The sequence below is a fragment of the Erythrolamprus reginae genome, chromosome 6, assembly GCF_031021105.1.
Source record: "Erythrolamprus reginae isolate rEryReg1 chromosome 6, rEryReg1.hap1, whole genome shotgun sequence".
Taxonomy (NCBI): domain Eukaryota; kingdom Metazoa; phylum Chordata; class Lepidosauria; order Squamata; family Dipsadidae; genus Erythrolamprus; species Erythrolamprus reginae.
This window is the reverse complement of record NC_091955.1, coordinates 16,230,907-16,252,654: the sequence shown is the minus strand read 5'-3', so window position 1 is coordinate 16,252,654 and position 21,748 is coordinate 16,230,907. Positions and strand designations below refer to the sequence as shown.

The window sequence follows — 21,748 nt, the reverse complement described above, 5'->3', positions numbered from 1 at the left end:
GGCTCTTCCCCTGGGGCCTGCCAACCGACATTGTTTAGTTGACGAAACCTGGAGAAGGCCGATTCTGTGGGACCTAATCGGTTGCTGGGATTCATGCAGCAGAAGGCGGTCTCGGAGATATTCTGGTCCGATGCCATGATATTCTGGTCCAATGTTATGTGGCGTCCAAGGCTTTTCCATAAGAAATAAAAGGAGACAGGCGGCCATGTGCTGCTTTGGCGAAGGTGGGAGGGCAGGGCCAGAAGTGTTGGGGTTCGGGTTCTGCGAACTTACCCGAACTCCGCCGCCAAGTTCTTCCGAACCCGCCGAACCCGAACTTCGTTGAGTTCGCTCAACACTAGTTATGAGCTCATAATGCAAACTGTCATTTTCGACAGGACAATTGCAATTTATAATCAACTATTGCACTGTTGCATTATTTTAGAAAGAAAAGTTAGCTAGAATTGTTGAAATTAAAATGGCCCCAATTCCTCTGGGTGTGTGAAATTGCATGCAATCCTCTCCCATTTGCAGCCTCCAGGATTCAGTAATAATGTTTCTGGGCTTTATCAGAATGATTTGTTGTTTGTTGTTTATGTTTATTTAGATTTGTATGCCGCCCCTCTCCGCAGACTCGGGGCGGCTCACAACAAAGTGAAAAACAGTTTACAACAAATCTAAATTTCTACTAAAAACATTTAAAAGACCCCATTTTCTAAACACACATACATACACACATACCATTCATAAATTGTATATGCCCGGGGGAGATGTCTCAGTTCCCCCATGCCTGACGACACAGGTGGGTCTTAAGGAGTTTACGAAAGGCAAGGAGAGTAGGGGCAGTTCTAATCTCCGGGGGGAGTTGGTTCCAGAGGGCCGGGGCCGCCACAGAGAAGGCTCTTCCCCTGGGGCCCGCCAACCGACATTGTTTAGTTGACGGGACCCGGAGAAGGCCCACTCTGTGGGACCTAATCGGTCGCTGGGATTCGTGCGGCAGCAGGCGGTCTCGGAGATATTCTGGTCCGATGCCATGAAGGGCTTTAAAGGTCATAACCAACATTTTGAATTGTGACCGGAAGTTGATCGGCAACCAATGCAGACTGCGGAGTGTTGGTGTAACATGGGCATACCTAGGTAAGCCCATGACTGCTCTCACAGCTGCATTCTGCACGATCTGAAGTTTCCGAACACTTTTCAAAGGTAGCCCCATGTAGAGAGCATTACAGTAGTCGAACCTCGAGGTGATGAGGGCATGAGTGACTGTGGTATTTGTGGTATTTTTCATGGAAGAAAGGCAAAATTAAATGTCTCCAGCCTCTATGAGTTTGGATCCTTAAAATTACCATCTATTCCCATCCCCCACAACTGTGCCATTCATCTTGGAACTTTTAGAGGCAGCCATCCATCATAATCACTTCAAAGTGCAGCCCCCAGGCCAAAGTGAGACACCTGCTCTTGAAGTATATTTATTTTTCTACATCTCTATTGCGAAAGACATTTCTCACTGACATTGCTGCTCTACAGAAACAGCTTAATAGTATTTCAAGATGCACTGAGGCCTAATGGTAGAATCTCTCCATTGCCTCTGCAGAAGCCTTGGAGGTCAGTCTTTGACCTCTTCAAGTAAGGGTGGGAAAGTCTGCAGCCCTGAGAACCTTGTATAAACATATACATTAAATGAATAAGTAGTCTGGATTGATACAGCAACTTGTTCATACTTCTATGCTAGAATATGGGGCTGGGTTTCTGAGAAACCAGTTACAGTGATACCTCATCTTACAAACTTAATTGGTTCCGGGATGAGGTTCTTAAGGTGAAAAGTTTGTAAGACGAAACAATGTTTCCCATAGGAATCAATGGAAAAGCGATTAATGCGTGCAAGCCCAAAATTCACCCTTTTTGCCAGCCGAAGCGCCCGTTTTTGTGCTACTGGGATTCCCCTGAGGCTCCCCTCCATGGGAAACCCCACCTCCGGATTTCTGTGTATTTGCGATGCTGCAGGGGAATACCAGCAGGGGAATCCCAGCATTGCAAAAACGAGCGCTTCGCTGGCAACAGAGGTCCGGAGGTGGGGTTTCCCAGTGAAGGGAGCATCAGTGAAATCGCAGCATCGCAAAAACACCGAAGTCCTCGAAACCCCACTTCCGGACCTTTGTGTTTTTGTGACGCTGCGATTTCACTGAGGCTCCCCTCGCTGGGAAACCCCACCTCCGGACTTCCATTGCCAGCGAAGCACCCATTTTTGCGTTGCTGGGATTCCCCTGCAGCATCACAAAAACACAGAAGTCCGGAGGTGGGGTTTCCCATGGAGGGGAGCCTCAGGGTAATCCCAGCAGCACAAAAATGTGTGCTTTGCTGGCAACAGAAGTCTAGAGGCGGGGCATCCCAGCGGCAGCGGTGGGTTTGTAAGGTGAAAATAGTTTGTAAGAAGAGGCAAAAAAATCTTAAACCCTGGGTTTGTATCATGAAAAGTTTGTATGATGAGGCGTTTGTAAGACGAGGTATCACTAGTACTAGTGATTTCAATTAGTATGTGATCTTGTACTGATTTGAACTGTAGAATATATTGTGTTATAAATCTAATTTTTATCCCCGAGACAGGGGTTTTACTATTTTCCATGTGAACATAGAAGAATGACTCTGAGAAACCAGTTAAAGTTGTCAAATATCCAACACATTCTTTTTTTAGTTTTTTTTTTAAATAGTCTTTATTAAATATAAAAGGACGAACAAAGAAATATAACAATAACAAACAAAACTACTACAAAACTAACACATACAAAAAGATAAATATATACAAAACTATTCTTAAAAATGCTTAAACCATGTTTCTGTTGTGGAATATGGCACCACCAAAATGGACAAGTGTGTTAATGCCTTCACAATTTATTTGCAATTTTGAGTCCTTCCTTCCTAAAACAATTCCTATAAATATCATTAAACTTTCTCTATGGTATAAAAAGCTAATAAAGTGTTAACTTTACTAAACTATCACTTGATTATTTAAGCTTCATGTGAAAGAAGTGAATTGTATTTCTTGTTTCATTGTTTATATTGTTTCTTTTTAGTTATTGCTGTCGACATATTTGAAAAGGCGAATTTTACGGGAGCTAGAGTGCCACATTTTAGTACAATCAAAGAAGATTACCCGAAAGATTTGGAATCATCTGTTTTGTTTCCTGAAACTTTGCTCAAAACATCTGCCAGGAAAGGTATGATGGTGTTTTAGGGTAGCTCTTCCTAATCGTCTATCTTCTCCAAGTATTGGGATTGCAACTTTATTTCCAAGACAGAATAACTTTTTTATTTTTATTTATTTTATTATTTTATTTTATTACTTAGATTTGTATGCCGCCCCTCTCCGAAGACTCGGGGCGGCTCACAACACGTGGAAACAAATCATAAATAATCTAAACAGATTTAAAATATTTAACGATTTAAAAAAGACCCCATATACTAACAGACATACACTCAGGCATACCATATATAAATTAAACATGCCCAGGGGAAGATGTTTCAGTTCCCCCATGCCTGACGGCAAAGGTGGGTTTTAAGGAGTTTTCGGAAGGCAGGAAGAGTAGGGGCAGTCCTAATCTCCGGGGGGAATTGGTTCCAGAGGGCTGGTGCCACCACAGAGAAGGCTCTTCCCCTGGGGCCCGCCAACCGACATTGTTTAGTTGACGGGACCCGGAGAAGACCCACTCTGTGGGACCTAATCGGTCGCTGGGATTCGTGCGGCAGCAGGCGGTCTTGGAGATATTCTGGTCCAGTGCCATGAAGGGCTTTAAAGGTCATAACCAACACTTTGAATTGTGACCAGAAACTGATCGGCAGCCAATGCAGACTGCGGAGTGATGGTGAAACATGGGCATACCTAGGTAAGCCCATGACTGCTCTCGCAGCTGCATTCTGCACGATCTGAAGTTTCCGAACACTTTTCAAAGGTAGCCCCATGTAGAGAGCATTACAGTAGTCGAACCTCGAGGTGATGAGGGCATGAGTGACTGTGAGTAATGAGTCCCGGTCCAGATAGGGCCGCAACTGGTGCACCAGGCGAACCTGGGCAAACGCCCCCCTCGCCACAGCTGAGAGATGTTTTTCTAATGTGAGCTGTGGATCGAGGAGGACGCCCAAGTTGCGGACCCTCTCTGAGGGGGTCAATAATTCCCCCCCCAGGGTGATGGACGGACAGATGGAATTGTCCTTGGGAGGCAAAACCCACAGCCACTCCATCCAGGCCCCAACAGCCTCCAGGCACCGGCACATCACTTCCGTCACATCACTTTGAACTTTTGGAATGTTCTAAGAATTCAATAGAAGCATATTTTGAAATCCTGAGATTGAGAATTATTTTCAGAATGGAATAATAACAATGTACAGATCTACTACTGAACCATTGCTTGAGAAAGTATGACTTATAGGAGACCAAGTTCACGACGCTAACACTTGATAACAATGCATTTCCTAACATTTCCATCTACAAAATTTGACTTCATACTTAAGGATGATGAAAAAGAAAAAGAACTAAAGTTGAAACTATACTGACCAGTATAGTGGTCAGTAGTACAGAGTACTACGGAGTACTACGGAGAGGGGCGGCATACAAATCTAATTAATAATAATTATTATTATTATTATTATTATTTTACTGTAGTGTCTTCTTTTTCATTTCGCTGAACAGGTGTACCAAAAATCAAAATTTTTAATTTGCCTGGTTCTTTTTTCTTCTTTTTTCTTGGCCTCATAATGATTAATTTTGAATATATTATTTTGTCAATGTATTATTTTGTCAATACAGTTGGTTTAGAGTATTTTTTTTTTTTACGTTGGAAGCCATTATGGGATAGTGGAAAAGTCTAGGACAGTGATTTATTTTATTTATTTATTTATTCAATTTTTATGCCGCCCTTCTCAGACTCAGGGGGTTTACAACATATTAGCAATAGCACTTTTTAACAGAGCCAGCATATTGCCCCCACAATACAGGTCCTCATTTTACCCACCTCGGAAGGAAGGAAGGCTGAGTCAACCTTGAGCCGGTGATGAGATTTGAACCGCTGACCTACAGATCTACAGTCAGCTTCAGTGGCCTGCAGTACAGCACTCTACCTGCTGCGCCAGCCCAGCTCATTGATGGCGAACCTTTTTTATCTTGGGTGCCAAAAGAGCGTGGGCACACTCTATTGCGCATGCGCTAATGCTCAAACCCATAATTCAACGCCTGGGGAGGGTGAAAACAGCTCCCCCCCCTATAGGCCCTCTGGAGGCCAGAAATGGCCTGTTTCCTAACTTCTGGTTGGCCCAATAGGCTCGTGTTTCACCCTCTCCAGGCTCCAAAGGCTTCCCTGGAGCCGGGGAAGGGTAAAAACGATCTCCCAGAGTCTCTGTGCAAGCCAAAAATCAGCTGGCCAGCATACACATGCACGTTGGAGCTGAGCTAGGGCAACGGCTCCGTGTTCCACATGTGGCACCTGTCTCATAGGTTGGCCATCATTGGTCTACGAGAATAGAGATGAAATTAATATTACACTTTATAGTAGTAGTAGTACTACTACTACTACTACTACTACTAATAATAATAATAATAATTTATTAGATTTCTATGCCGCCCCTCTCCGAAGACTCGGGGCGGCCCACAACAATAATAAAAAACAATATAACAGTGAAACAAATCTAATATTAAAAGAAAAAGATATATAAAACTCCAGCAATTAAAAGCATACAACACATACATACCAAACATAAAATATAAAAGTCTAGGGGAGGTGTCTCAGTTCCCCCAGGCCTGGCGATATAGGTGGGTCTTGAGTAATTTGCGAAAGACAAGGAGGGTGGGGGCCGTTCTAATCTCCAGGGGGAGTTGATTCCAGAGGGCCGAGGCCGCCACAGAGAAAGCTCTTCCCCTGGGGCCCGCCAAACGACATTGTTTGGTCAATGGGACCCAGAGAAGGCCAACTCTGTGGGACCTTATCGGCTGCTGGGATTCGTGCGGTAGAAGGGGGTTCCGGAGGTATTCTGGCCCAATGCCATGTAGGGCTTTAAAGGTCATTACCAACACTTTGAATTGTGACCGGAAACTGATCGGCAGCCAGTGCAGGCCACGGAGTGTTGTAGAAACGTGGGCAAATCTGGGAAGCCCCACGATAGCTCTCACGGTCAGATTCTGCACGATCTGAAGTTTCCAAACACTTTTCAAAGGTAGCCCCATGTAGAGAGCGTTGCAGTAATCGAACCTCGAGGTGATGAGGGCATGAGCGACTGTGAGCAATGACTCCCTGTCCAAATAGGGCTGCAACTGGTGCACCAAGCTAACCTGGGCAAATGCCCGCCTCGCCACAGCCGAAAGATGGTGTTCCAATGTTAGCTGTGGATCAAGGAGGACGTTTGATCTTCAATTACAATTTATAGTAATCCTAATCTCATTGCTGCTTTAAGTATAAATCCACATCTTGGATCCTATTTTATAATTTGGCCTCATGTTTTTTGCTTCAGTGGGTCCGACAACAAAGCCTTCAAACTATGGGCTTTTATTGAAGATGGAGGATGAGATTGTAAATAATAAAAATATACATGCCAAAAGACAGCGTCGGCACCCAGAGAGTTCCAGCCAGCATGCCATTGCCATGGTAATTATATATCGAACCTTGGGGTATTTTCTGCCTAAGAACTATGATCCTGACCGAAGGAGTTTAAGGTAAAATTTATACTTTTAACATACTTGAATAATAAATCTGGGTTGGGCAATTGTGTTTATGTATGACCAAATCATATACAGTGTTCCCTCAATTTTTGCGGGGGATGCGTTCCGAGACCGCCCGCGAAAGTCGAATTTCTGCGAAGTAGAGATGCAGAAGTAAATACACCAATTTTTGCTATGGACAGTATCACAAGCCTTCCCTTAACACTTTAAACCCCTAAATTACCATTTCCCATTCCCTTAACAACCATTTACTCACCATTATTACTGGTACTCACCATTAAATAAGACACTTAGTGATCCTGATATTTATAAACATAATTATTTTTTTAACAATAATCATTATTTTTTTGTTATTTGTTTGCAAAAATTATTAGTTTGGTGATGACGTATGGCGTCACCATGCAGGAAAAACCGTGGTATAGAAAAAAAACCCGTGAAGTATTTTTTAATTAATATTTTTTGAAAAACCGTGGTATAGGCTATTCGCGAAGTTCGAACCCGCGAAAATTGAGGGAACACTGTATTGTACATTTAAACTTAAGTTTACTGAGAAATTAGTTGCTGACTTTTCTCTTGGTGGTTCTGGATGATCCTAGAACAATGGTGGTGAATCTTTTTCCCCTCAGATGCCGAAAGAGCGTGGGTGCGTGTTATCGCACACGTGCGAGTGCCCACACCCGTAATTCAATGCCTGGGGAGGGCGGAAACAGCTTCCCCTGCCCTCTGGAGGCCCTCCAGAGGCCAGAAACGTCTTGTTTCCAAAATTCTGGTCAGTCCAGTAGGCTCATGTTTCACCCTCCCCAGGCTCCAAAGGTTTCCCTGGAGCCGGGGGAAGGTAAAAATGCCCTCTCCCATCCCCCAGAAGGAGATGGGAGAGCCAACCCAGAGCCTCTGTGCAAGCCAAAAATCAGCTGCCCGGCACACATATACACATTGGAGCTGAGCTAAGGCAACAGCTTGCATGCCAGCAGATATGGCTCCATGTGTCACCTGTGGCACCCATGCCATAGGTTCGCCATCACTGTCGTAGAAACTAATCCACAATAAAATAGATACCAGTTTGGAAAACAAATTAGGGTTTGTGGTGAGCCGCTCCGAGTCTTCGGAGAGGTGCGGCATACAAATCTAATTAATAATAATAATAATAATAATAATAATAATAATAATAATAATAATAATAATAATAATAATCGTCCTGCAACGAATCTGGCATAAGCCAGTGAAAGTGGTCCCAGTGATACTTGGCACGCTGGGCGCAGTGCCAAAGGATCTCAGCGGACATTTGAAAACCATCGGAATTGACTAAATCTCCATCTGTCAATTGCAAAAGGCCGCTTTAAAGGGATCTGCAAACATAATTCGCCGCTACATCATGCAGTTCTAGGTGCTTGGGAAGCGCCCGACTGGTGATGAAATACGAAATCCAGCATAGTGATCTCGTTTGCTGTGTTGTATTGACATAATAATAATGATGATGATGATGATGATGATGATGATGATGATGTTTGTTTGTTTTGTCAAATACGTATTGGCAATATATATATATAGCGGGGATGGGGTGTATATATACATACATACATACATACATATATACATACATACATACACACATGCACACACACACACTGCTCAAAAAAATAAAGGGAATACTTAAACAAAACAATATAACTCCAACTAAATAAAACTTCTGTGAAATCCAACTGTCCACTTAGGAAGCAACACTGATTGACAATCAATTTCACATGCTGTTGTGCACATTCAACTTTGTATACCGTGTTTCCCCGATAGTAAGGCAGTGTCTTACTATCTTTTTACCCCCAAAAGCCCCACTGTGTCTTACTTTGGGGGTATGTCTTACATTGTCCCGGGCACCCGGGGCCGGCTCGTCTTCGGGCTGCTCCTGATCGGCAACCTGGACCCGTCGCCTTCTTCCAAGCTCTCCAGCGTCCAGTGGCGCCGACAAAGAGACGTCCAAAGGCGCACCCTTGAAGCTCAGCGACATCGGCGCCGAGGACAAGTCCAGCTTCAAGCCTTACGGAGGGAGCTCGGGCGGGTGGCGAGAAGACGGGATTCCGGGTGCTGAGCGCCACCCGCCCGCCGTTCATGCCAAGGACAGGCAGCCCCAGTTCCAGTGCCTCGGCCTGCTCGCCCGGCCTCTTTCCCGGCGGGGAGAGCAAAGGCGGCGGCGGGAGTAGCGGAGGCAAGGCGGAGGAGAAAGAAGCGGCGGATAGCTGGCGAGCCCGGGTAGCTCATGCTGGCCGGCGGCGGCAGCGGGAAAACGGTCTGGCCCGGCTTGTAAGGGGAGACGGGCGCCACCAAGCCGGCAGAGCCCCGCCTTGGAGCCCTTGTGGCTTTGGCTCAGCTCGGCGGAGAGGCCGCTGGAAGAAGCCAAACGGGACGCGCCGTCGGATGTGCCCTTGCCCCTTGGCTTCTTCCAGCGGCCTCTCCACCGAGCTGAGCCAAAGCCACGAGGGCTCCAAGGCGGGGCTCTGCCGGCTTGGTGGCGCCCGTCTCCCCTTACAAGCCGGGCCAGACCGTTTTCCCGTGGCCGCCGCCGGCCAGCATGAGCTACCCGGGCTCGTTAGCCGGAGCGTACGCCGGCTACCCCCCGCAGTTCCTGCCGCCGGGCGTGGTGCTCGACCCCAGCAAAGCCGGCAGCGGGAGCAGCGGCAAAGTGGCGGGGTCCAGCCCTCTAGCCGGCGCCTCGCCAGCTATCCGCCGCTTCTTTATTCTCCGCCTCGCCTCCGCTACTCCCGCCGCCGCCTTTGCTCTCCCCGCCGGGCAAGAGGCCGGGCGAGCAGGTCGAGGCGCTGGAACTGGGGCTGCCTGTCCTTGGCGTGAACGGCGGGCGGGTGGCGCTCAGCACCCGGAATCCCGTCTTCTCGCCACAGCCCGAGCTCCCTCCGTAAGGCTTGAAGCTGGACTTGTCCTCGGTGCCGATGCTCCCACTCGTGCCGCAGCCAGAGCCGCGCCGCTTCGGCCAGGGCCGCCTCCTCGCCCGCCGGGTGGCCCAAGCTCTGGGTGCAGCGCGCCACTGCCAGCTGGCACCAGGCTGCGTAAGGGAGACTCTCCTGGGCGCGCAGCTCCCTCGCTTTTAGTACCGTGTTTCCCCGAAAGTAAGACATATGTCTTACTTTCGGGGTATGGCTTATATTAGCCAACCCCCCTGAAACCCCCCATATGTCTTACAATCGGGGGGGTCTTACTATCGGGGAAACACGGTAGAACAAAGTATTCAATGAGAATATTTCATTCATTCAGATCTAGGATATGTTAATATTTGTGTTCCCTTTATTTTTTTGAACAGTGTATATATAACACTATGTATATACATGAGATGGGTACTAATAAGAGAAAAACATTAGGACAGGGACAGTAGGCACGCTGGTGCACTTATGCACCATAATTCTATCTTAGAATTAGAACCTGAATGATTCAATTCAGAAACCAGTTGCATTCTTATGATATTTGGCTTACAGTTAAATGCGTGAACTGACTCATTATGTTGGAGATATTGTGCATGTTCTGTCAATGCTTTTGAAAATTCTGATGGCTGACCAATACATAAAATCCATCACTTGTATGCTAGAGCTATCGGGCAATGAATGTGCTTGCATAAACTGTCCCTTTACATGTCTTCACGCAGAAGAGAATTCAGTAATAAGTCCTGGCTAAGCCCAAAGCAATATACTCGTTTGAAAACAATCAACTACAGTATTTCGTTGTACATTCTGTAATGATAATTTTGTTTCATTTTGCCAGGTTACCCAGCCGTCCCACCATTAATACTCCAGTAATCAGCGTAATCATTTACAGAGATGGAAATTCTTTCCCTAATCTGGTGGACAGCCCAATTATGATTGAGCATGTTATGCTGGAAACGATGGAGAGAACAAAGCCTGTGTGTGTGTTCTGGAACCATTCGATTGCGTAAGTTTTCCAATCTATACTCTTTCCGTGGGCAGTTATTGTGGGTGGGCATTTTACAATAGAATAAAATGTTATAACAGTGATGGCGAACCTATGGCTCGAGTGCCACAGGAGGCACATGGAGCTATATCTGCTGGCACACGAGCCGTTGCCCTAGTTCACCTCCAACCTGCATGTACCGTGTTTCCCCGAAAATAAGATTTTTGCTCCAAAAGTTGTGCTACGTCTTATTTTCGGGGGGTGCCTTATATTTCTCACATAAGACAAATTCACAGGCAGAAAAGATGACACCCCCAAAGAAAGTGTACTGTACAGTACTCTGATTACGGTACGGTACCTGTCAGTATGGCACACACACACACAAAGGATGGCACTTCTATGGTACAACAGTATACTCCCGCTATTGCAGCTTCCGGCCACCAGAGGAACTATAGTCTACGCACTGTAGTGGAGACTGTAATGGCGGTGAGACAGCAGCAGACTGTGTCTACTGTACTGAACGGTACAAAGCAATGGAAGGGGCCATCAGGGGGGCCCACATTATTACGGTACCGCTATGAACAGCTTTGAATGGTACCGTATGTTTTTCCACCATACCGTATGTAAACTTGACTACGCCTTATTTTTGGGGGGTGCGTTATATTAGCAAATTCTGCAAAAGCTCTGACATGCCTTACTTTCGGGGTACGTCTTATTTTCGGGGAAACAGGGTATGTGCCAGCCAGCTGATTTTGTACTCGCACAGAGACACGGGGAGGATGTTTTTGGCTTCCAGAGAGCCTCCAGGAGGATGGGGGAGGGCGTTTTTACCCTCACCCAGCTCCAGGGAAGCCATTGGAGCCTGAAGAAGGCGAAACAAGATCCTACTGGGCCCACTAGAAGTTGGCAAACGGGCCTTTTCTGGCTTCCAGAGGCCCTCCGGGGAGGGGGGGGGAGTTTTTGCCCTCCCCATGCATTGAATTAGGGGTGTGGACACTCATGCATGTGCTATACCATGCACACACACTGTTATGGCACCCGCGGGGAAAAATGTTCACCAACACTGTGAAAGAAGATGAAATCTTCTAGTCCAGCCCCTGCTCAAGCAGGAGAACCTATACTATTTCTATATTATTTCAGATACTATTTCTATATTATTTCAGATACTATTTCAGATTTGAAGCATAAAAATACTTGATCAATCGATTATATGCCATCAATTCAATGTCAACTCTCAGCAAATACATATATAAATTTTCTCAATAACAAGAACAGCAATTCAGTCTTTTTCATATAGACTACCTAGCATAAAAGCAGTGGCAACTTCATTGGCTTTTATTTATTGCCAATTAGGAATAAAAGCTAGTTAACATTTTTTAAAAAATAAAGTATTCCATTATTCAAACACACAGATGGCTGTTTTAGAGAAATTCACACCACATATTTATTTGAGAACAGTTTCTAGACAGAAGTTGGCTGTTTAAGTGGAAAGAAGTTCAATAAAAAAAAACCTATATCAACTTGAACAGAATATAAATTATCGATGTACTTTTTGAAGCGGCATCAAATTGCCTCAAAGACAATTCTGTTAATTATCAATAGCCTTCTGTTACTCTATGAGTCATTTTTACTGTTTGTAATGAAAAACAGAAAGGATATGATTTTCATTCTGGTTGCAATTTGCTCCGTTACCAAATGCCCGCAAGAGCAATCATGGGCTTTCCTAGATATGCTCATGTCTCGTCAACACTCCGCAGCCAGCAAAGGCTGCCAATCAGTTTCCGGTCACAATTCAAAGTGTTGGTTATGACCTATAAAGCCCTACATGGCATCGGACCGGAATACCTCTGGGACCGCCTGCTGCCACACGAATCCCAGCAACCAATTAGGTCCCACAGAGTTTATTTATTTGTATTTATTTATTTATTCAATTTTTTATGCCGCCCTTCTCCTTAGACTCAGGGCGGCTTACAACATGTTAGCAATAGCACTTTTTAACAGAGCTAGGCTATTGCCCCCACAATCCGGGTCCTCATTTTACCCACCTCAGAAGGATGGAAGGCTGAGTCAACCTTGAGCCGGTGATGAGATTTGAACCACTGACCGTCAGATCTATAGTCAGCTTCAGCGGCTTGCAGTACAGCACTCTACCTGCTGCGCCACCCCAGCTCAGTTGGCCTTCTCCAGGTCCCGTTGACAAAACAATGTCATCTGGCGGGACCCAGTGGAAGAGCCTTCTCTGTGGTGACCCCAGCCCTCTGGAATCAACTCCCCCCCCGGAGATTAGGATTGCCCCCACCGTCCTTGTCTTTGCAAACTCCTGAAAACCCACCTATGTCGCCAGGCATGGGGAAACTGATATACCCCTAGCTGTTCCGATTTATGTGTGGTTTGTCTGGTTGATATGACTGTTCTTTATAAGGGTTTTAAAATTGTTTTTAATATTGGATTTGTATATTATGTATTGTTGTTGTAAGCCACCTCGAGTCTTCAGACAGGGGCGGCATACAAATCTAATAAATTATATTATTATTATTATTATTATTATTATTATTATTATTTATTGGATTTGTATGCCGCCCCTCTCCGCAGACTCGGGGCGGCCAACAACAATGATAAAAAAAAACATATAACAATCCAATTTAATAAAACAACTAAAAACCCTTATTATAAAAACCAAACATACACACAAACATACCATACATAACTTGTAATGGCCTAGGGGAAGGAATATCCTAACTCCCCCATGCCTGGCGACAAGGGTGGGTATTGAGTAATTTGCAAAAGACAAGGAGGGTGGGGGCCATTCTAATCTCTGGGGGGAGCTAATTCCAGAGGGCCGGGGCCGCCACAGAGAAGTCTCTTCCCCTGGGGCCCACCAAACGACATTGTTTCGTCGATGGGACCCGGAGAAGGCCAACTTCAAGTTATTATTATTATCTCTCAGATTGCTTGTGGCCGTGCTGTGCAGACACCTGCACGAAGCATAGTGATTGCCTGCCTCCCCCCTCCACCTCTGCCTGCTGCTGATGCTACCATGCAAGCTTTCTGCAAGTTTCTAGACCTTTGGACCACCTATCTCTCCCCCCCCCCGCCACTTCCATGCCCGGACTTATTTGCCCTGCGCCAAAGTGCTGGCAGTTTGTGACCCGACACCATCGGCCCTCACGTGCTCACTACCTCTTGTGCTGGCCATGTCCATTCCCCTGGGCTTTTGGGGGGATAGGGCTTATATTAGACTTATTTTTGGGGTGTGTGTTATTTTTGGGAAACACATTATTTTGAATTTCACTCAAGAACAGGCTCAAATGTTCGAGGGAGCTTCTGTGCTTCTTTTTCAATGGATGAAGACATTATTTACTCAAAAAAATAAAGGGAACACCAATACAATACAATTCCAAGTAAATCAAACCTCTGTGAAATCAAAATGTCCAATTAGGAAGCAACACTGATTGACAATCAATTTCACATGCTGTTGTGCACATTCAATTTTGTACAGGACAAAATATTCAATGAGAATTTAATTTTTAATTTATTGGATTTGTATGCTGCCCCTCTCCAAAGACTCTCCGAAAAAATATTTCGTTCATTCAGATCTAAGATGTGTTATTTGAGTGTTCCCTTTATTTTTTTTGAGCAGTATATTTATTTATTTATTTTAGGGAAATTTGCAGCTCTTGCAGAGCTATAAGAAGCGTGTGAGCGATCAAAATAATACCTTGGAGAATGTGGGAATTGCTACATCTTAAAACCAATGCTGGGATATAAAAATAGATACATACCAAATAATCTGAGAGATTTAGAATAATGGATTTTATTATAGCTTTCCAGCTAGGAAAAGACTCCCTGTTACTTAAAGATCAAAGAGATAGCTAAATGATAATCATAGGTTGCTTGCGCTGCTTATCCTCCTTGGGTGTAATTTTGTCATTGGTCATGATGAAGCAAAGTTGAAAGAAACAATAACCCTTGCAAACATTGAATTCAGTGGCCAGACAGTGCATTAATAGTCACTCACGCCCTCATCACCTTGAGGCTCGACTACTGTAACGCTCTCTACATGGGGCTACCTCTGAAAAGTGTTCGGAAACTTCAGATCATGCAGAATGCAGCTGCTAGAGCAATCATGGGCTTTCCCAAATATGCCCATGTCACACCAACACTCTGCAGTCTGCATTGGTTGCCGATCGATTTCCGGGCACAATTCAAAGTGTTGGTTATGACCTATAAAGCCCTTCATGGCATCGGACCAGAATATCTCCGAGACCGCCTTCTGCTGCACGAATCCCAGCGACCGATTAGGTCCCACAGAGTCGGCCTTCTCCGGGTCCCGTCAACTAAACAATGTCGGTTGGCGGGCCCCAGGGGAAGAGCCTTCTCTGTGGCGGCCCCGACTCTCTGGAACCAGCTCCCCCCAGAGATTAGAACTGCCCCTACCCTCCTTGCCTTTTGTAAACTTCTCAAAACCCACCTTTGTCGTCAGGCATGGAGGAACTGAGATATCTCCCCCGGGCCTATATAATTTATGTATGGTATGTTTGTAGGTATGTCTGTTTAAAAATGGGTTTTTTTAACTATTTTAAATTTTAAATTGTATATTATTAGATTTGATATGAATTGTTTTATTGTGTTGTGAGCCGCCCCGAGTCCACGGAAAGGGGCGGCATACAAATCTAATAAATAATAATAATAATAATAATAATAATAATAAGAAGAAGAAGAAGAAGAAGAAGAAGAAGAAGAAGAAGAAGAAGAAGAAGAAGTCTGATGCTCCTGGACATGGGTGCTATTGTTGAGAAGTTGGGATTAATAATGAAAACACTGGTTTTCGTAAAAGCTGCACTTTAAAAAAAATCTGTTTTGCTTTGTGAGTTGCGTGGAGCAGTGATTTTCAACCTTTTTTGAGCCGCGGCACATTTTTTACATTTACAAAACCCTGGGGCACATTGAACGGGGTGGCGGTGGGGGCTAAAAAAAGTTTGGACAAAAAATTCTCTCTCTCTCTCTTCCTCCCTTTTGCTATATTTCTCTCCCTCTTTCTCTCCCTTCCTCTTTCTTTCTTTCTCTCTCTCCATCCCTCTTTCTTTCTCTTCCTTCCTTCCTCTCTTTTTTGCTCTCTTTCTCCCTCCCTCCCTCCCTCCCTCTATGTCTTTCTCTCTCTCCTTCCCTCCCTCTCTTTCTCTCTCTCTTGCTTTCTTTCTCTTGTTCTCTTTCTCTCTCGCTCGCTCTTTCTCTCTCTTGCTTGCTTTCTTTCTCTTTCTTTCTCTCTTTCTTGCTTTCTTTCTCTCTCTGAGCTTCGCGGCACACCTGACCATGTCTCACGGCACACTAGTGTGCCACGGCACACTGGTTGAAAAACACTGGCATGGAGAGATGGCAATGTCAAGTTAAGTTCCAACCCATCACTGAAACATTTGGCCTGTCAGATAACAAATATAATTGAAATTGGATTTCCCCCCCCTTTTTTTTTTATTGAACAGAACTAGAGAAACAGCAGGAGGCTGGTCTTCAAAAGGATGTGAACTGTTTTCCCGGCGCCAGAACCGTATTATTTGCCAATGTAACCACATGACCAGTTTTGCAGTCCTAATGGATATGTCAAATCGCGAAGTAAGCAGTTCCCTTATTTTGTTTATTGCGGTAATGAAACGGTGTTTGATGAGAGTTAAAAAGCAAATGAGATCATTTTAAATTAGTGTTTTATTTTTATTTAAAAGCTACCTTCCAGGTTTATCAAAGTAGTCTGCGTTAACCCACAGTGCTCTATTTCAGCTACAAAGTTCTTACAGTGGGGAGGATTTAATGTTTGGTTCATTTTCGTTTGGTTTCTCACCACCATACGATGAATATTTTTAGAAAAAATAATTACTATCTTTTTTTAAAAAAAATCAGAAAGGTGTTCCCTTATTTGATTAATAAATATTATTAAAAGGCATAAGTTTATTTATTTATTTATTTTATTTGTCCAATAAACCATACACATTGAAGAGAATAAACATGTAGTAATATATATCAAGGAAAGGATAGAAGAAAAGATTGAAGAATAGAGGAGGAGATATTTGAAAGGAAGAAAAGATACATGAGATATAGGAAAGACAATTGGACAGGGGACGGAAGGCACTCTAGTGCACTTATGCATGCTCCTTACTGACCTCTAAGGAACCTGGAGAGGTCAATCATGGATAGTCTAAGGGAAAAATGTTGGGGGTTAGGGGTTGACACTACTGAGTCCGGTAATGAGTTCCACGCTTCGACAACTCGATTATTAAAGTCATATTTTTTACAGTCAAGTTTGGAGCAGTTAATATTAAGTTTGAATCTGTTGCACACTCTTGTGTTGTTGCGGTTGAAGCTGAAGTAGTTGTTGACAGGCAGGACGTTGCAGCATATGATCTTGTGGGCAATACTTCGATGATATTAGATCAAGTTGTCATTAACTGCAGCCCTAGGTAGTCTAAAAAAATGCTATCAAATTTTTTATTATTGGCCACCATCGTAGCCTCCTGTTACAATGTCATTTTTAATGAATTTCTGATTACCCATATTTCTATGCAGCTTTAAATCTCAGTCTTATTTGATATAAGGTTGAAGGCAAACCTATGGCACACGTGCCACAGGTGGCACTTGGAGCCAAATCTGAGGGCACGCGAGGCGTTGCCATATGTCAGCTCCAGCACTCATGCGTGTGCTGGCCATCTGATTTTCGGCCTTCTTTTTGGCCATTTTTTGCCATCCCCAGGCTTCAGGAGACCCAACAGCCCAACGGACTGACCAGAAGTCCAGAGGCTTCAGTGAGGCCTATGCGAATATGCAGGGTGGGAGTGCAGGGGTTGTGCGCATGCACAGGGGAGAGCATTGCATTATGGGTGTGGGCATTTTGGCAAAAAAAAGTCCACCATCACTGATATAAGATGTCAAGACAGCTAGGGTTTTTTTTTTTTAAGTTTTCTAATTATTTACTTATTTAGTAGTTTATATTTCTTCTGTTAATGACTCAAAGAAAGCAGGATACTGATTGGCTCAGAGGCTTCCATGGCGGGTGGATTCAAGATGGCAGCCACCTGATTAAACCCCACCCTTTTTATACGCATGAAGAGTCTGCCTCTACCATCTTGAATCTTTTGCCTGGCCCTCCCACAGATGTCCCTAGCCCCATGTAGAGCTCATTGCAATAATCAAGACGGGAGGCCTGCTAGACGGGAGTTGACAGCACTCCCCTCCCCTGTAGGCCCATTTTTAGTTCCAGGGGGCTTCAGGGAGGCTAGCTAGCACCAAAACAGGGGTCATGTGCAATACACAGGGGATGAGAAAGCACGGGGGGGTCATGTATGCCTGGGGGGTTGCAGGGGACAAGTCGTGCATGTGTGTGCAGGGGGCGGGGCCTGCAGGGGCATTGCATTAAGGCTGTTGGCACGCGAACATGTGCTGTTGGCACCCAAGGAGAAAAAAGTTCGCAATCAGTGCCCTAGCCCAGGGGTCTCCAACCTTGGCATCTTTAAGACTTGTGGACTTCAACTCCCAGAATTCTGGGAGTTGAAGTCCACCAGTCTTAAAGTTGCCAAAGTTGGAGACCCCTGCCCTAGCCCAACCTCAAGCCATCAGTACCTTGCATCTCAATCAAAGCAAAGTATGAGTTCAAAACTCTCCATGTTTAATCCTTTGTATCATGGTTTGGGTCTGCAAATTGCCCTGTTGATTAATGTATTTTTCCCTTGCTATAAGATGACAAAGTGAGTTATTACCATTCCCATTTTCAAAGATGGGGACTTGCCAAAGCCAGGGATCCTTTTTAAAGGAAATTGCAGACTGGATTTGCAGGGAAAGAAATGCTGATGTCATGATGTCTCTTGAGTGGGCACAGCTTAAAACAGGAATTCCGCAGGAATTTAATAGTTTGACCTATGAGCTGTCTGTGTGCTTTTAAAAGAATGTCTTTACCTTCCCTGCTCTAATGCCTATTTTTTAAAATTCTTATTTATACATGCACTTTGAGAAACATAGATCTCTCAAAGCCTCTTCACCGTGCTTCATCTTGAGGCTTTCCTTTCTGGCATCGAAGAGCCTCTTATTAATGTGGATATACTTCAGGCAGCGGTGAATTGGAAATAAAAATGTAAACACTGAATAAAAGGATTGAAATCCATTTAACTGTGGTCTTCTTACACTACAAAAACCTGTCAGTGAATTAATTCACCGCTTGACATATTCCCTGAAGTGTTTTTAAAAAAAACCTAAACTGCTCTTAGAAATTGACAGCCCTTCATACCGCTTAAAAGAATGTGGATTTGAGATAGAACAGTGTTTAGTTAAATTAATATACTATCCATGCTGATTTTATAAATACAGTGATACCTTGTCTTACAAACTTCATTGGTTACGGGACGAGGTTCTTAAGGTGAAAAGTTTGTAAGACGAAACAATATTTCCCATAGGAATCAATGGAAAACCGATTAATGCGTGCAAGCCCAAAATTCACCCCTTTTGCCAGCCGAAGCGCCCATTTTTGCGCTGCTGGGATTTCCCTGAGGTTCCCCGGACTTCTGTGTTTTTGCGATGCTGCAGGGGAATCCCAGTAGGGAAATCCCAGCATCGCAAAAACAAGCGCTTCGCTGGCAACGGAAGTCCGGAGGTGGGGTTTCCCATGGAGGGGAGCCTCAATGGAATCCTAGCAGCGCAAAAACGGGTGCTTCGCTGGCAACGGGAGTCTGGAGGCGGGGCATCCCAGCGGCGGCGGGGGGTTTGTAAGGTGAAAATAGTTTGTAAGAAGAGGCAAAAAAATCTTAAACCCCGGGTTTGTATCTCGAAAAGTTTGTATGATGACGTGTTTGTAAGATGAGGTATCACTATATAATAATAGAGCATTTGGAAGGGGAATAAAGACAAATGAATAATATATTTTATCAGCCCATGCATATAGTAAACAAAAGCATTATTTTATTTTACAGTATGATGACGTCCTTCCTCTCAGGATCATCACTTACACAACAGTTTCCATCTCACTCGTAGCTTTGTTGCTGAGCTTCATACTTCTGGTCTTGATCCGAACTTTGCGGTCCAATCTGCACAGCATTCACAAAAACTTGGTGGCTGCTCTGTTCTGCTCGGAGTTAGTCTTTCTGATAGGAATCAACCAGACAGAAAATCAAGTAAGACTTAATTTTCAGCGGGTTTTATCTAACATGCCTTTTCTCACCTCAAACAAAAAAGTGTACCATGACTCAAAGGTGTGAATTCATTTCTATCAGGGTTGCTACCTAAGAACAAAGCAGCTTTGTTCTATTTGGAATACACAGCATGAATGAAAGAGATGTTGCGCTTAAGATGGATTCCTCAGAAACACTGTTTAAGTACAGTGGTACCTCATCTTACGAACGCCTCTTCTAACGAACTTTTCAAGATACGAACCCGGTGTTTAAGATTTTTTTGCCTCTTCTTCCTAACTATTTTTACCTTACAAATCCAAGCAGCTGCTGCTGGGATGAAGGGATTTCTTTTTTTCCCCTTTTTTGAAGAAAGAAAAGGGAGGGGCGGCTTGGAGGAGGAAAGATTTTGCAGAGAACAACGTGCTTGCAAAGGCACTGAAACGGTGTCTTTTGAAGAAAGAAAAGGGAGGGGCGGCTTGGAGGAGGAAAGATTTTGCAGAGAACAACGTGCTTGCAAAGGCACTGAAACGGTGTCTTTTGAAGAAAGAAAAGGGAGGGGCGGCTTGGAGGAGGAAAGATTTTGCAGAGAACAACGTGCTTGCAAAGGCACTGAAACGGTGTCTTTTGAAGAAAGAAAAGGGAGGGGCGCCCCCCTTGCCTTTCTTCCTTCCCACTCACCCTTTAGCCTAGCCTTGCTTCTTCCACCCGCCCCCTTTAGCTACTCCTCCCTGCCCTCTGTTCGCCTCCCTTCTAAAGTTTGGGATTTTCCTGAAGGATTTGCACGCATTATTTGCTTTTACATTGATTCCTATGGGAAACATTGTTTCATCTTACGAACTTTTCACCTTACGAACCTCCTCCTGGAACCAATTAAGTTCGTATGATGAGGTACCACTGTATCAGGCAGGGATGGGCTGTTGCCCAGACAGCGGGAATGCAGTAGGGTAGCAAAAATGGAGCTCCACCCCAGAGCACCCAATTTGCACTGAAAGATGTTAAAAGAAAATGCAAGGTGTCCCGCATAATCCTTGCCCACAGTAAAAAAATTGGTAGCCCTTCACTGTCAAACTTGCAGCCTGCGGGCCAGATGCGTCACAAGCTGACCACGCCCACCTCTGGGAGAAAAAGTCGCAATACGTCATATGACGCCACCGTGCCGACACGAGTTTGACAACCCTGACCTACACCTTCACCATTTTTAATTTTTCAACTTCTTGTAGCCTTGGACAGCATCAGGTAGGAAAAGACGGGTGTGGAAATCATAGTTTATCAACCTGCTTTTAGATTAGATTAGATTAGATTTATTGGATTTATATGCCGCCCCTCTCCAAAAACTCGGGGCGGCTCACAACAATAATAAAAAACAGTACACAATAACAAATCCAATGCCCACCAATCTAATTACAATTTAAAATTAGTAATTTCATAAAACAATCCCAATATATATAAAAAACAGGCACACAGTCAATCAATCAACAAAACAGCATGGGCAAGGGGGAGGTGTTTTAGTTCCCCCATGCCTGACGGCAGAGGTGGGTCTTAAGGAGTTTACGAAAGGCAGAGAGGGTGGGGGCAATCCTAATCTCAGGGGGGAGCTGGTTCCAGAGGGTCGGGGCCCCCACAGAGAAGGCTCTTCCCCTGGGTCCCGCCAGACGACATTGTTTAGTCGACGGGACCCGAAGAAGGCCGACTCTGTGGGACCTAACCGGTTGAATTTGGCCTGATGCAAGATTGATTGTTGCTGTAGTCTCATGCACACTTTCTTGGAAAAGGATGTGTAATAAGCAAAGTGCTCGATTTGAAGAATTTATAGGCAAAACGCTCTTCTAATCCTCCTGCCGCCCGTCACAATGCTTTGGAGAAATGGGGTGCAGCAACAGTTGGAAAAACTGACAATGTAGGTCTCTAAAAATGCCTGATCCAGCCACTCCCTCACTCTTGAAGGTTTTGCTGAGTAGTGACAGATAAAGTTAAGAGGGCATGAAGGGTGTAATTTTGCCTCCCAGGCTGTTAG

The 21,748-nt window shown here is 44.6% G+C and overlaps 1 protein-coding gene across 3 annotated transcripts in view; it reads left to right on the top strand.

The window, feature by feature from the left end:
- CELSR1 (cadherin EGF LAG seven-pass G-type receptor 1) overlaps window positions 1-21,748 on the top strand; it is a 252,181-nt gene that overhangs the window by 195,853 nt on the left and 34,580 nt on the right. For all 3 annotated transcript variants that reach the window (XM_070755356.1, XM_070755355.1, XM_070755358.1), the window contains exons 20-24: window positions 3,051-3,194; window positions 6,475-6,676; window positions 10,445-10,612; window positions 16,072-16,201; window positions 19,537-19,737. In XM_070755356.1, coding sequence (XP_070611457.1) covers window positions 3,051-3,194; window positions 6,475-6,676; window positions 10,445-10,612; window positions 16,072-16,201; window positions 19,537-19,737 — 845 coding nt within the window. The remainder of the gene's footprint in view (window positions 1-3,050; window positions 3,195-6,474; window positions 6,677-10,444; window positions 10,613-16,071; window positions 16,202-19,536; window positions 19,738-21,748) is intronic.